The following is a 15,455-nucleotide window of genomic DNA, read 5'->3' on the forward strand; positions in this document are numbered from 1 at the left end:
TTCGCTCTCAGTAGACTGATACGCGCGGTGCCAGAGGCTGAACAAGTAGCTCCCGACACTTCGGGCCAGACACCGAGCGTTGGAAAGCATGGACCTGAACGCACGCTACTCCCAGCGAGACAGCACTTTCTGACCAGTGCGGGATTTTCTGTTTTTATTTCTGTTTTTAATTCAACATCAAATCAAGCCTAAAATGAGGAGGCGGTGGTCTTGGAACAGATAGTTCTGTAAGTTTTTCCACCTTTATCTGACGCACGAACACCAGAGGTTTCACCTCTGACTTTTTAATGAAAGGAACTCGTGTGTTAGTGGTGTAGTGGTGAACATTTGGCCTGATTTTTTTTTTTTTTTTTTTTTTTTTTTCTTTCTTTAACTCAAGAGGGGAGAATGCCTTCGACTGTTAACTTGAGCCTCATCTGTGTTCTGCTGGTCCTGTGGAGCGGTGGGGGTTCGGCCATTAGCTCGATAGACCCCGACTGGTCAGGAGAGGGGAGATGTCAGCAGATCAACATCCCCCAGTGTAAAGACATTGGCTACAACATGACTCGCATGCCAAATCTTATGGGACACGATGACCAAAAAGAGGCGGCAATAAAGCTGCAGGAGTTTGCAACGCTGATACAGTTTGGGTGCCACAGTCATCTCAAATTCTTCCTGTGTTCGCTGTATGCTCCCATGTGCACAGAGCAGGTGTCCAACCCCATCCCGGCATGCAGAGTTATGTGTGAGCAGGTCAAGCTGAAATGCTCACCCATCCTGGAACAGTTTAACTTCCCCTGGCCCGACTCCCTGGACTGCTCCCGGCTGCCAACCAAAAACGACCCAAACAACCTCTGCATGGAGGCGCCCAACAACGGCTCAGACGAGCCTCCCAAAGTCTCCCACACCCAGCCTCCAGATTTTCGGCCACAGCGGCCTCTGAGCGGGCAGGACCTTCACATTAAGGACAGCGGCAGCAAGCAGACGTGCAGCAATCCTGGCAAGTTCCACTTTGTGGAGAAAAGCGAGTCCTGTGCCCCCAAATGCTACCCCAAGGTGGATGTGTACTGGAGTCAGGGAGACAAGCAGTTCTCCCTAGTGTGGATGGCCATCTGGTCCATCCTTTGCTTTGTCTCCAGCGCCTTCACTGTGCTCACTTTCCTCATAGACCCGCAGCGATTCAAATATCCCGAGAGGCCGATCATCTTCCTCTCCATGTCCTACTGTGTTTACTCTGTGGGCTACCTCATCCGACTTTTTGTGGGAGCTGACAGAATAGCCTGTGACAGAGACAATGGGGTCCAGTATATTATCCAGGAGGGTCTGGAGAGCACCGGCTGCACTATTGTGTTCCTCATCCTGTATTATTTTGGCATGGCCAGCTCCCTCTGGTGGGTTATCCTGACCCTCACATGGTTTCTGGCTGCAGGGAAGAAGTGGGGTCACGAGGCCATCGAGGCCAACAGCAGCTACTTCCACCTGGCGGCGTGGGCCATCCCGGCCGTGAAGACCATCATGATTCTGGTGATGAGGAAGGTGGCGGGGGATGAGCTGACGGGCGTCTGCTACGTGGGCAGCATGGATGTCAAAGCTCTCACAGGCTTTGTGCTTATTCCTCTGTCCTGCTACCTCATTATCGGCACGTCGTTCCTGCTGTCTGGCTTCGTGGCCCTCTTCCACATTCGTAAGATAATGAAAACAGAGGGAGAGAACACGGACAAGCTTGAGAAGTTGATGGTTCGCATCGGGGTCTTCTCCGTGCTCTACACTGTCCCGGCCACCTGCGTCATCGCCTGCTATTTCTACGAGAGGCTCAACATGGACTACTGGCGCATCCTGGCAGGGGAGCAGAAGTGTGTGGACAGCAGCGGGCCGGAATCGGACGAGTGTGTCATGAAGGCCTCCATCCCCGCTGTCGAGATCTTCATGGTTAAGATTTTCATGCTGTTGGTGGTGGGCATCACTAGCGGCATGTGGATCTGGACCTCAAAGACGCTGCAGTCGTGGCAGAATGTGTTCAGCAGGAAGCTAAAGAAGAGGACGAGGAGGAAGGCTGCCAGTGTGTTCACCAGCAGCAGGCCTTACATCAAACCTCACCCATCTCTCAAAGGGCACAGTACTAAGTATGAGCCCACACGGCCCCCTCCAACATGTGTATGAGCTGGCTCTCTTTGTGTGAACCCAAAAATACTTGTAAAGCCCTTACCTAAACGAGACTTTGTAATCAGAGTGCCATGAGAAGAATCAAGGTTTATGTTTTATTTATGCAAACTGCATTGAAGATCATGCAATGTGGGTTTTTTTCTATCTTGAGCCATCTCATGCAACAAGAGCTGCCTTTGTTTGAGAAAAAAAATCTGCTACTCCTGGATTCACTTATCCTTCTGAGGAACTTGGTAGAGAGAAAAAAAAAAATCGTATTGTTCCCCCGGACAAAAAGAGTGGAATAAACCATTTGGATGTGCCATGGGGTTACTTGAATAATGTGCAATAGATGTTTTCCTTACAGGCAAAAAAAAGACACTTGTACTGTTAGTGACAGATTACAGAAAATGAAAGGACCCCACAGACAATGGAGGCAAATGGTCAGAGAGATGAGTGTTGTGTTTGGAGGCTTTTTTAATGGAAATCGAGGCAGTGTCATATATGTTTGAACTGGAGTGAGAGCAGCTGTTGAAAAGCGCTCAGGACCTTACGAACCGCCCATTGTGAGGCAGATCCGCGCCATAAATTAATCAAGCACTCGTTATTGAAAAGTTATTTGTACACACAATTGAGTTTTCCATTTTTTTTGTTGTCTTTGCTGTTTTATAGCACAATGGAACGTTTGTATATATTTTTAAAAACTTCAGATTTTATAGAAAAATTAATAAAACGTTCTAGTTTTAAATGTTTGTAATGCCGGTGTTGTGTGTCTTAAGTGTGTTGTTCTTCCCTCTGTTGGAGTGAGTCTCATACAGTCGCATAAAGCTTGTTTTTTTTTCATTGTCGCAGCACTTGTGCTTCTCACCCTCGCTGTTAATCTACAGACGGCTCGTAGCAGTCATTTTAATACAGCATAAAAATCCAAATCATTAACCTTAATTTGTGAATATGATGGTGTGTCAGAGCTGGGTTTGAACAATATGTTGGGCATTCACGATAGCTTTAAAATAATTGACAACATTGTTGAAAAAAAAAAAAAAAAAGAGACACTTACGTCACAACTGGCCAGTTCAGAGCAGCTCGTAAATTAAATCTTACATATAAAAGAAGGATATTAGCATGCCTGACATGCTGGTGCTTAAGTCAACAGAAACAGGAAGCATAACTAGCGGCATCTCTGTCTATCTCTATTGCTATCTTGGTTTTAAATGTTCAGAAGGAAACAACGGGGACATTTATGTCCCCATGTAGCAAAAAACCCCAATATGATGCAAAAGGAGTGTCTAGGCCTTCCAGCTGTTTATATGCAGTACAATAAGGCAACAACATCACTTGTGCATATAGTTGTATTTTTAGGGAGTGGATTTTCAATGTAAAATCAAATGTTAAGTCTTTGATTTTTATTATCTTTACTTCTAAGAAATGATCAACATTTTGTTTCTCAGGTTTGATGTAGTAGCTTTAATTTGTGCAATTAGAATACACTATTTGATCAGGCAGTGTGCACAATTACTCCTGTTAGTCAACATTTCAGTCAATATTCATGAAGATGAAAAGTGAACGTGGTGGTGTCATCAAAAGGACACATTAGCATCTTGACGGTTGTGTTTATTTGGCCCAAAATGTCCAGTGTTATAGTTGTGGTTTACATCAGTTTTGATAACCTGTTAATTCTTTTATATATATATTCCTTACTGCCTTTATGCTGGATGCTTATATAACCCTTGATATAGTTTTTCACCTCAGCTGAAGTGGATATACAACTTTATTTTAGTCCACTCTCTTCCTCCTTCCTCTCTCCCCTCTCTCTCTCTCTCCCTCGCTGTGTTGCATATGTCGGTGCGTATCAATGAAGGGGTTATACAATAATCCAGCTCTCATTCAGGACAGGATTAGACTGTTTGAAGGGTTTGACTTTGAAAAGCGGATCGCTGCAAACCAAAAATACAGAAAATCTGTCATCTCTTCTCTTCTTATCGGCAAGGCGTAGTGGCATTTCTAAAGACACATCTGGCCTGGATTTGAAGTAGTTACATATTGACTGAAGCGGCATACTGAATACATTGTGTGGTATCCTGAGATGTTTGGTGTTAAACAAGCCTTACACTGTCAACAGTTTTAAGGTACACGTTCTGAGAGCCACAAGTCTAGTCCTGAATCGAAGCAACGGCAATTGACTATTGTCTTTACAGCGCTGTCAGAGCAACAGGAAAACACAGACACTTAAAAGTCACTGACTGCATGTACAAGTATGTCAACCATTTATCACATGCCGGCACAATAAGCATGAAGTTGTCTTTTTTAATAATTGAAAAAAAAGATGCAATTTTGGAGTCCAAGATCTTTTCTGCCTTTTATCTGCCTCACTTTCAAATCTTTTTTTGAGAGTTTCAAACCTATGGTAGACAGTCCTCTCTGGTCTAATAAAGTTTCAGAAGTGTAGTAATGCTTTATCCCTGAGGGCATTCAAGTTCCAGCGTCAACCCAACCCGTTTTAATAGTCAAAAGCACATGACTCACAACCTTTATGTGGCTGAATCAAAGTCAGCCAGTGTCTATTGATACTCTGAGCTGCGAAAAAGGTGCGAGTGCTTCTGAGAGCTTCAACAGAGGCCACCTGGATAACAGCCCCCGAGGTGTCTGGGAAGGCTGTAAATATAAATGACAGTTACCACCCCCCTCCAGGGCTTCTTCAGCCAAGCAGGCTTCACTTCTTCTCTTCTCTTCAAAGGGAATAATCCAGCTCAGAGCAAGGGCAAAGTATTGCTGGCAAGAAAGTTTTTTTTTTTTTGGGGGGGGGGGGGGGATCACACTCAACTGTATGTATCGCCGGATTTAGGCTTTTAAACGTATAGATCTTATGTCTATGTTTCACTCTGCTGAGTGTCTCTCAGCAGAGTGAAACATCTTCCGTCTGGTGTTGCAGATTATTAAATGCTGTTCCTTGTGATGACACATTTTACTTGACAAAGCGGGGAACCCCGCCACAACCGTGTGACTCAGGCTGATGAATCTCAGACCCACACATCTCCACCGGGACGAATGCCGTCTCCCCACACTCATCCACTTCCTGCCTCTCCTTCTATCCGCTGTGCCATGCAGGAGACAGCGGTGTCGGCGTTGGCTTATGATGTGTTGACAAAAAGGAGCCTCTGCTTGTGATCAGTGTTGTTGAAACGGCATCAAACCATTGATAATTCCTTGATTTAATTTAATCTGACTGGTTTCGCCAGCGAGCCAGGATTTTCAGCTTTTCACACTCTGTAATTGAGCTGATGTTAAGTGTCTTTGTGGAAGCGCGCAGTATGACAAACACAAAGTTGAAATGACAGAACAATTAAGCCTCCTCTGCAAGTCAAAGGCTGATTCGGGTTCAGAGGAAAGTGGCAAGGAAACCACTCAAAACTTTAAAACTATGCTTCTACGTCAATAAATGAATGGCTGTGGAGGAACCCGTGTACCTTTACTTTTGTCTTCTGCTTATGCAAGCAGTCATAAAGTTCTCTGACACAGTGACATAAATCAAGTTGTTGGGATGACTGGCGGGTGAGGCGGCTTCTCTTTGATCAGGCTTTGTGGAGACGCCCCATGTCTTCATCCTCAGCTGCTCCAGCAGCACCTGTTTACGAGTTCAGGCCTGTCTGTTTGGAAAGCAGTGCTTAGCCCCTCAATGTCACAGACTCATACATGACGCACACACAACATACACACAAAGGAATTTGGCTGGTGCTTGGGGGTGGGTGGGTTTCTTCCAACATGTATGCTCTAATGTGCTTAGACCCATACTGATTCTTGGCACTCGTTTCTCTTATTAGACAGCTGCTCTAAATGTAAAACTGTCTTCTTCTGCAGAGTTCTGCCTCCTTTTCGTTGCACCAGAGAAGAAAAATAGTCGATGCATCATTACAAATGAAGCGGCTTTGTTTTCCTGCTGAAGAAGTAACTAGGAATAAGAGGGTTACTGAAGAAAAAAAAACTTTCCAGAGAGAGCTGCAACTTTCATAGACCAAAGTGTTATCAGAGAATGCAACGAAAGCACCTTTTCATCCCTCAAGTTCTTCTGGTGGATAAATCCAGAGTTCTGAGGATTATGGTTGAAGGAGGTGTGGGTGGGCTTCATGTTCAGAATTTATCTATACAGCAAAGAATCTAGGGCAACGTAAGAGTACAGTATACATGCCCAATCTACAATAACAAGCCATGCTAACAACTCACAAACACACACACACACACACACACACACACACACACACACACACACCTTAGTCTGCTGTGGAGGCAGTTGTTCCCAGCCACCACTGAAGGTGAGAGTAATTACATAAAAACCTGGCAACAATGAGTTCTCTGCCTACAAGGCGGGGGCAGGGCACTTTTTCAAATGCATAATGAACTGCCTTGCAGGCCCTCTGCTGATCAAACGAGTGTTTGATAGTAGCTTTGGTTTGAAAGAGGACTGAATATGTTTATTTGCATGTGGAGAAGTGAGTGACTTTGAGGTGGAGATCAGGCAGATTAGTGTTAACTGACAGAGACCTGTGCAAACAGACACTCCCCCTGCATACAAGCAGGGCAGCAGCGCACTTCCTCTGAGGACTAGTTAGGCTGAATACAACATCAGAAGGACCAGAGCGTGGCAACTCCTGCTACTTTTCAGACATTGTTCTCTTTATGTCAGCCTCCTCCCTTAAGCCTGACTCTCGTTTTTTTTTCATAGATTTTTGGCTTGTTTGGTTTGGTGCATGTGAAAGCATGCACAGTGATAGCTGGCAAACTGTATGAGAGTAACTGGCGGCTATTCATCAAAGATATTTTCTCAGAATTAATTTAGAAAAATTCCTTCAAAACCACACACAACACCCTGACCCGCAGTGCATGCTGTGAAACATATGGAAATGGGAGCAACGTATCAGACCACAAAAAAGATTCAACCTTAGTTCAGGCAGCGCCATGGCCTCACTCACTGTAAACTTACTTGTAATGCTTTTTTGTTCTATTACCAGACAAAACTCTGTCGCAGAGAGTTAGACGACAAGATTGACACCACTCTCATGTCTGTACGCTAAATATGAAGCTACATCCAACAGCTGGCTAGCTTAGCTTAGCATAAGGGGGAAAAGCTAGCCTGGCTCCGTGCAAAAGTAACAAAACCGGCCAACCAGTACAGCTAAAGTTAGAACGTTGTTAATTTTGAACATTGCCAGGCTAGCTGTTTTGACACAAATACATGTAGGAATATTGCTAAGCTAAGCTAACCGGCTGCTGGCAATAGCCTTAAATGTAATGGACAGATCCGAGAGTGGCATAAATCCTCTCATCCAACTCTCTGCAAGAAAGGGAATAAGCACATTTCCCAAAATGTCAAACTATTAACTCAACAACGGCAAGTAGAACATGGTGCACACGTTCTCTACCATCACAATGACGGATATGCAACATTCAACACAACACTGTCAGATGTAAGGAAGAAGTAGAGTAGCGTTGGCACCCATGCGCTGCAACGTGACTGAGAAGGCAAGAGATTGTGTGGTTAGAGGGAGGTGTATAGTCTGGTGTCAGCTGGAAGCAAGGTTATTCGCCATGGTGATTTAGCAGCTGACTCTGATCTGCCACCTTCCTAATCCACACTGCAAAGAGCTCTGATCATTTTAAAACACAGCAGAATTACGGGAGTGGGGGACGGCTTTCCTTTGCCGGCGGACATTCTCATACAGACACCCCCACACAAACAAAACAATTTGTTTTGTATCGACGTCTTAGAAATTCAGACGCAATGATTTGCTTCCGAAAATTTAAGACGCCATAAATTGCATCACATGCAAACACATACATTTATTTAACTGCATGAGTGCGTGAGTGCATGTGTACGTGTGTGTGTGTGTGTGTGTGTGTGTGTGTGTGTGTGTGTGTAACCATGATCCTGTTTGTCATATGTAAGTGGCGTCTTTGAGAGGCGTGACAAAGGCAGCGACGGGATTGATGGCGGAGCGGAGAGAGCAAGCACGTCAGGAGACCTTCTACATGTGTATATATATTTTGGCGTGCGTGAGTTTACAGACAGTATAGAAGCTATAGAGGGGTAGACGGAGGAAGAGGGATGATGATGGATCTGGCAGGGCTCATGAACACCGCTGGGAGAAAATGCCTGTGGTTCAAAGACACTCTCAGCAAACTTAACAAAGAAAGATGGCACAGAGGGGGAGAACATGAAAGGAAACTACACAATCATCTCTCACATAAACTTGGAGAAAGCATCTTGGTCCTGCTGGCGGAATATACTGTAAGCAGACAGTTGACTATTTTTGCATAAACTCAGCGCAATGGACAGCAAGATGCACAATAGCAATGCTGCTAATCCTACCTTTTTAACAGTGACTCACTAACATCACTTCAGATACGACTGCAAACTCCCAACAACCTGTCTTTTTTTCCACACCCAAAACACTACAAAGACATCAATTGTGCGCACACAACTGGGAGACCAGAAACATTTCTATGCATTATAACCATTTATTATTGATTAATTATTTATTATCCAATAAAAAAAAAAAAAGGTCATACATCATTAATAACTACTTATAGGCTATTCAATTCATATACTTTATTGTTTTGCATGTAATACTCAACTTCAGTGTCTTGCTTGAGGAAACATTAGCCGTCTAAGTTACAGCTGATGTGATGATTTGAAACCCAGATTGTTTCTTGACCACATCCTGCTGATGGACATTTGCACAAGTGGCAGAGGAATGATCCAGATCCTTCGCTTAAGTAGTCGACACTGAAATAGTAATACCACGGGGTTGTGGATTCAAAATCTTATACAAGTAAAGTATCATCATCAAAATGTACTCACAGTATCAAATATAAAAGCCCTCATTATGCAGAAAAATTACCCTTGTGAGTTGTATATTATTATATATTATATTTTGACATTAGTATTACTGATATGTTAATGTGTAAGTATTACGTTACTGTTGTAGCTGGTTGAGGTTGAGTTCATTTTAACTCCTTTAAATACAGTCGGGTAGTTTAATCTAGTTTAAAGGAATCATTTTGGGAAATATGCTCTCTTGCCGAGAGTTAGATGAGAAGATCAATACTCCATATACTGTATGTAGCAGTACCCTGCAGCTGGTTAGCTTAGCATAAAGACTGGAAAGCAGGGGGGAGCAGTGAAAAGAGGTGCTGGTAGGTGTATTTTGTTGCCTTTGGACAGAGCCAGGCTAGCTGCTGGCCCCTGTTTCCAGTCACATATTAACCGCTCTGCAGATTTACTGTACAGACATGTACACTGGTATCAATGCTCTCATTTAACTCTCGGCGCGAAATTGAACGAAAGCATGTTTCTCAAAATGTCCAATTTTTACTTTAAAAGAAGTAAATCAGAAGTAATAGACGTCGTCTATACCAAAACACTCAAGTAAAGTATGTCAAAAGTACTCTACGTTGGTAAATGTACTTTGTTCCACAAAATGCACACAAGAGAAGCTGATCTCCAATCCATGAACACATGATGACAGCAGAAAGGAGCAAAGAAAAAATCGTACAGTGTCCTTTTGCATCTGGCTTGCACATAGTCAGCTGTGGTGTTCAGTTATTTGATATCTGTACTATCAGTATTTAAAAGTCTTATTTTTATATAGTAATGAAATACAAGGCAATACAACTGTACTGTTTGTCAGCTTGCCTGTGTTTTTACTGCTCAGGTTTTGGCCACAGTCAGAGTTTTCCTTTTTTTTTTTCCTTGGGGCATCAAGTTAATATGAAGAGGCACGCACAACACATAACATGTGTTGGTCTACAGCGGTCCAAGACAATGTCCCATTTTGCTCCCAGCTTGCTTCATGCAGTGACAGGACTGGAAGCAATTTGGGATAAGTATCGAGGAACAGTTGAGGAGATGATAAATGACTTTATTGTTGGGTTTTGCGACTGTATCTGATACCAGTGCATGTGTTCCTTTGACTAATCAAGCTATAGCATGGCAAAAGAATCTCGGTTTCCTCGACACTGGTCGGACCAGATTGTCTGGTCCTGATAATATTAATGGGGATGATGGCAGCAGCAGCTAATCTACACAGAGAAGGGGTCAGGACCCACTTATCTGGCCTTAGTGGAAAATAACCAGTCCACTTAAAGGGCCAATGTGTGATTGCAGTATGACAACCCAATTGAAACACAGTTGCCCTACTGCTGTCTTTGTTTACCCAGTGACACACTGGCTTTGAGACATTTTTCCACACTGAAATTTATTTCCTGAGCTTTTGATGTGAGACTTGAGGCTTGCCCGAGGTTTGTTTATATTCGTAAACTTGTCAACACTTGAATAAAATGCGCTTTTATTTATAGTTGCGATGGGTTAGGAAAGTTTCCAAAAGATTTACTTCATTCGACATGTCAAAGTCTTCAAGAACAGATGTGAGCAAAGCCAGGATTTACATGGCCAAATAAAAAAAAACAACTAATTGTAGTCCATAAAACAGCTGTCATAAGTACAAGAGAGGCCTTCATCAAAGGCATGCCATCGCACTCTGTGGCGAAGTGTGTTCCACAAAAGCATGCAAACTATGTGTCCACATATTTACTGCACAACACCTGCACAATATGCTTATGAATGTTCACAATACAGTGCATCATGAGGCCGTGGAAATGAAGAACTAAATATGGCTCTCTGTTTGATCAATGCCTCGGGTCACGGACAACATGGCTAGATTCACAAAACAACATAAAGACAGGCCTCTGTTCTGCTCTTCAAAGGAGAGAAAGGAGCACTGCTTCAGACAACAAAATGCTCTATTAAGCAGGAAGCACATGACTTGATGGGAACTGAGCTGATGGGTGGCGCTGCCGTAGGAATGCTGCTCTGGTTTGTTTGCTTGTGCGCCTGAGAAGTGTGTTTTGTTTGTCTGCTATCAAAAGGATCTCCTGCACAGTGGTTTCCAACCTTTTTTAATTCGGTGTGTACCCCCTCATCCCAATCAGATGCATCCCTATCAAATACGCCTTCGCCAACCCCACCCGCCATGTTCCAAATGTGTTCGTTTCAGTTCATTTTAAAGCGTCTATTGGCTACAGTATTGTTTTCTGTTTAGATTGGGTTGGTTTACCCAATATTATCCATTACTTTCAGCCAATTAGTTTAACCGTTTAGCTCTAACATGTTGTATTGTTTATCCTCTCTTAGCTAACTAGTTCAACCATTTGTCCATTACTTTAATTATTTTGACATTTCTTTTTTATGCATTCTGTATGGCAACACGTGGCTTTAATGTGTTACAACCTACTCCGGTCAGTATGAAGTGCGTCCTGTGCTATTATAGCTAGCTTACTGGTTATTACTGTGACAATAAATATACTTAAGATCAGCATCACAACAATTCATAATCCATAATCCTCATTTTTCCCCTAAACACAAATATGTGAATTTGTTTCTTTGATTAAAACATTATTATTATTTTTTTTTTTAATTAGCTGAGCTACTCCACAATCTTTCCACGTACCCGCAGGCGGCCGCGGAGGTATCCCCCGGGGTACAAGTGCCTCTGGTTGGGAATCACTGCTCCAGCAGACAAGACATTAACTGAGTCGACTTTAAACTGGAAGCAGGAATGCATGTGCGCTCATTAAGTGTTGTTTAACCCTGTGGAGTCAGTCTCTCTGGTCTGAATGCAGCAAGAGGCTGGAAGCAGGTCAGGAGAGGTCAGAAAGGACAGCGAGAGCTTCTTATGTGAGTCGGACACTTCTGAGGACCACTGCGAAGGGGCGCTGAGTCAGTTCATTGATATTCAAGGATTTGACCCACTGACAACAGGGATGTCACTGAGGTTAAGACAGCCGTGCCTCTCCGTATTATGCCGGGCCGAAAAGCCAGGGGGTCCCCCGTCCCCCCGCCCCCCCGCCCCCCCGCCCCCCCCCCCTCTGCGCGGTTGTCATGGTGAGCAAATCAGTCCGGCAGCACTATGTCACACTCATGTGGGCACATTCTCTCTTTCTTCCTCTCTTTCTTTTCTTCCTCTGACTTTCTATCGTGCTGCTTCACCGACGGGGGCTGCCAAAGAGAGCTTTCTGTCCGCTGACAATGCCTGGTGTGTCATGGACATCCCCATACATATACAGTGCAAAGAAGAGCAGGCTCTGAAAAACCCGAGGGCTTCCCTTCCCAAAAAACGCATGGCAACAGACATACTACCTCTCTGTTGTGGGATCTGAGTGGGTGTTTTGTATCCAAGGACATGTCAGGTCAGGTGGTGAATGGTCACCAAGTCCAAATCACCACCCATCGTATTTCATCCCACAGCTGGAGTGGAGGACTGTTGCACCAGTTATGCCTCGTGCCAAGTGAGCTGGTGTCGTGTGCATTATAATGTTGAGCTACTACTGTGTCCTTAAAGGGCAAAGATCAATCAACAGAAATTCATTTGATTCACTCGCAGAGCATGCGGTCTTCATAACCTTACTGTGTCTTCTAATGGAAAACAATTGACTGATGTCTGGCGCTGCGCTGTCTTGTTGTCACACAAATATGTTCCTAGAGCCAGTGTCAAGGAGATTAGGCTGAAGGGAAAATTGCAGCTGTATTTAGCAGTAGAGCTCTTGGTCTCAGGTGATGGGGCATGTCTGTGCTTCACCCTATCTGAACCTGACGGCTGCTGCGGTTGGCACTCTAATTACAGAGGTTAGGCATAAATCACAGAGCAAGAGGTTGGAGAGAGGGGGAGAGAGAGAGGCAGAGTGAGCGGTAGGGGGGGGGGGGCGCACAGAGAAAGTAAAGAGAGAGAGACTAGTATAGCCTCAGGGCCACAGGAGGCCCTGACACTCAGAAACATACTGTTCCCTCCTAAATGCTCTCCCCCTCAGTCCCTTCTTTGACTTTCTTTCTTTCTTTCTTCTTTCTCTCGGCGCTCCCACACAGTCAAACACAAACACACACTTGCAGTCTGTCTCTCAGGGTTCACATCTTTCCTGTGGCTATGGCAGACGGAGTATAGCGGGTCCTTTACTGGTCCTGTGGGTTCCCGATTACACCACACTCCTTCATCCAGTACACATTAAAGCAGTAAGCACCAGAACACAGGAATTAATGGTTGCTACCGCTGATGTGTGCCACTCTCCTTCTTTCCACATCCCTCTGAGCGGACATTTTAGATTCTCTGCAAAACGTGTCACAACCAGCGTCATAGCAACCAGACCAGATTTACCCACATTTTATTTGGGGAATATGGAGAGAAATGGTACATGGTATGCTGTATACCACTGTAGCTTTATAAGTGGTAAGTGTAATTATAAAACTTTTTAGTGGTCAGCATGGTAATTTAATGGTGAAATAAACTGATGCTATGTCATAAAATTTAGCCCTACTGAGTGCCACTCTCTACCCTGCTTTATATATAATTCCCGCATTTAGCTGCAATACCACATCAGTTATATTTTTTCCTTTTTTTTTGAAGCTGGACAGTAGTGAGGTGACAAGGAATGAGGCAAAAGAGAGGGAGGAAGGACATGCATCAAACATCCCAGACAGAATCAAGGAACTCGTAAGAGACAGATTAGAGCAATGTGATAGCATGTTTCATTCGACCGTGACACCATCATACATGTGGTCCAAGCGTTTTCTGACCTGGTGCCCCAATCTGCGGGACGACATTGCCATTTCAAAAATGAAACTGTGCTGCTCACCAAAACACATTGTGTGTATCCTTGAGGTCTAACAAATATGTTGAATGCATTTCCTTCCTCATACAAACATTTGCTAAGCCAGTTTTTTAAGCATTAAATCAAGCATTGCTAATATTTATGTTTACTTACTAGCAGCCTTTGCATTGTAGCATATCTTGGTGTGTTACCGCGACCTGTTGATCGGGGGAACAGCGTGAAACCATTGGAAGAACTGTGTATCAGGTCACCCGCAATACTAAAGCTCCAAAACTCAGCAGGGAACCTTTAAGGATTGGTTAGGTTTAGGCACACGAGTCAGGAAACATCTGGGTTTCTGGCTATAATTACTATTTTGTAAATGTTACGGGACCATTGTCGCTGGAGAAAGGTTTGGCTGAACCCATTAACAATCTGGCATAGGTGGAAATACGCTCTGGAGCGTTTGTATTTCTTTAAACTAATCACAATCGTCTTGGGCGGCGCTAAGCAGCGGCGATGCCCTTGCAAAACTGTACCAAAAAGCCTACATCCGGTGAGTCAGACTACGGTTACATAAATAACCAAGTGGTCAGGGTTAGAGAACAGCTGCCGTTAGACGGTTAAAAGAAACCCACTTTGACTGCCATTAGGAAAGGAAACAACGTTTATTGACCCAAAACATCCACCTGGACTTCCTCCCTCTGGACTTTGTCACTCAGTAACAACGTGACACTCCTTTGCTCCTGGTGGACAAGAGTCATAATTTGGAATAATTTTGAAATGACTGATGCTCTCATTTGTGACAGAGGACAGCGTGCCTCGTGACAAGTAAACTGAACTTCATGTGTAAAATCAGTGGAGCGCCCCTTAAAACAAAACAAAGCAAAAAAAGAGGAAATGTTTCACATATTATAATCACCAGGGGGAAAAAAATCACTTTCATTCATGTAAGTGTAATAAAGATAACTGGCATATGAGCCGCATCGTATTCACAATGGAAAAGACCTCTTCTGAATACATCCCATGAAAGCAGCAAAAATGCTCGATCAGTCAAATACAGTGCATTAAAAATAATGTCTCGAGGAAGTCTTTGATCTTGATCTCTTCATGCCCTCCATGGGGAAAAAGACTTTTCAAGATCTTTAAAAAAAGAATCTCCTTACAAGCTAAATGTGATGGTGTTATAGAAGCACACTGTAGGTCACAAACAATTACCGAGCCATTTCAGTGAAGGGCTGCTTCACCACTTCTTTTCTGATTGGCAGTCAGCTGAACATTTCCTCATCATCATCATCATCATCACATCTGGCATTACCCTTCTGTTCAACACGCAATATCTTATGCTGGAGGGAAAATCTATAGACTGCCACTCCAAAATCCACTGAGTCTGAATCATTTCATCCTTTGAGCCGTGAAATAGAGTGAAATGGGGAGTTTGCAGCCAGCCGAATTAGGACATATGGAAATGAACATATCTCCGCCGCAGCTGCCATGTGCTGCATCCATATCAGACAAAGACGTAGACGCGGCCCTCACGGCCAGCGCTTCTCATGTAAAGATTACGTAGCTAAGAAGACAATCAACACTTCTCATTGCGTTTTGGAGGCAAAGACCATAATGTGGCTTCCACTGATCCATAAAATCATCAACAAGAAGCTTTTAACAGGTTCCAAGGACCACGGCTTACTTTTTGAATAAAA

At 43.8% G+C, this 15,455-nt stretch overlaps 1 protein-coding gene across 1 annotated transcript; it reads left to right on the plus strand.

Moving 5' to 3' along the window:
* Window positions 1-369: 369 nt before the first annotated feature.
* On the plus strand, window positions 370-2,139 carry fzd10 (frizzled class receptor 10). The gene has a single exon (XM_070904048.1). It carries the CDS (start codon window positions 388-390, stop codon window positions 2,137-2,139), a length of 1,752 nt encoding a protein of 583 aa, XP_070760149.1. The 5' UTR covers window positions 370-387.
* The last annotated feature ends 13,316 nt before the right edge of the window (window positions 2,140-15,455 follow it).

The sequence above is a fragment of the Enoplosus armatus genome, chromosome 4 (genome assembly GCF_043641665.1).
Source record: "Enoplosus armatus isolate fEnoArm2 chromosome 4, fEnoArm2.hap1, whole genome shotgun sequence".
NCBI lineage: Eukaryota > Metazoa > Chordata > Actinopteri > Centrarchiformes > Enoplosidae > Enoplosus > Enoplosus armatus.

Coding starts and splice junctions, on each gene's coding strand:
- fzd10 (XM_070904048.1), top strand. CDS start 388: ATGCCTTCGACTGTTAACTTGAGCCTCATCTGTGTTCTGCTGGTCCTG.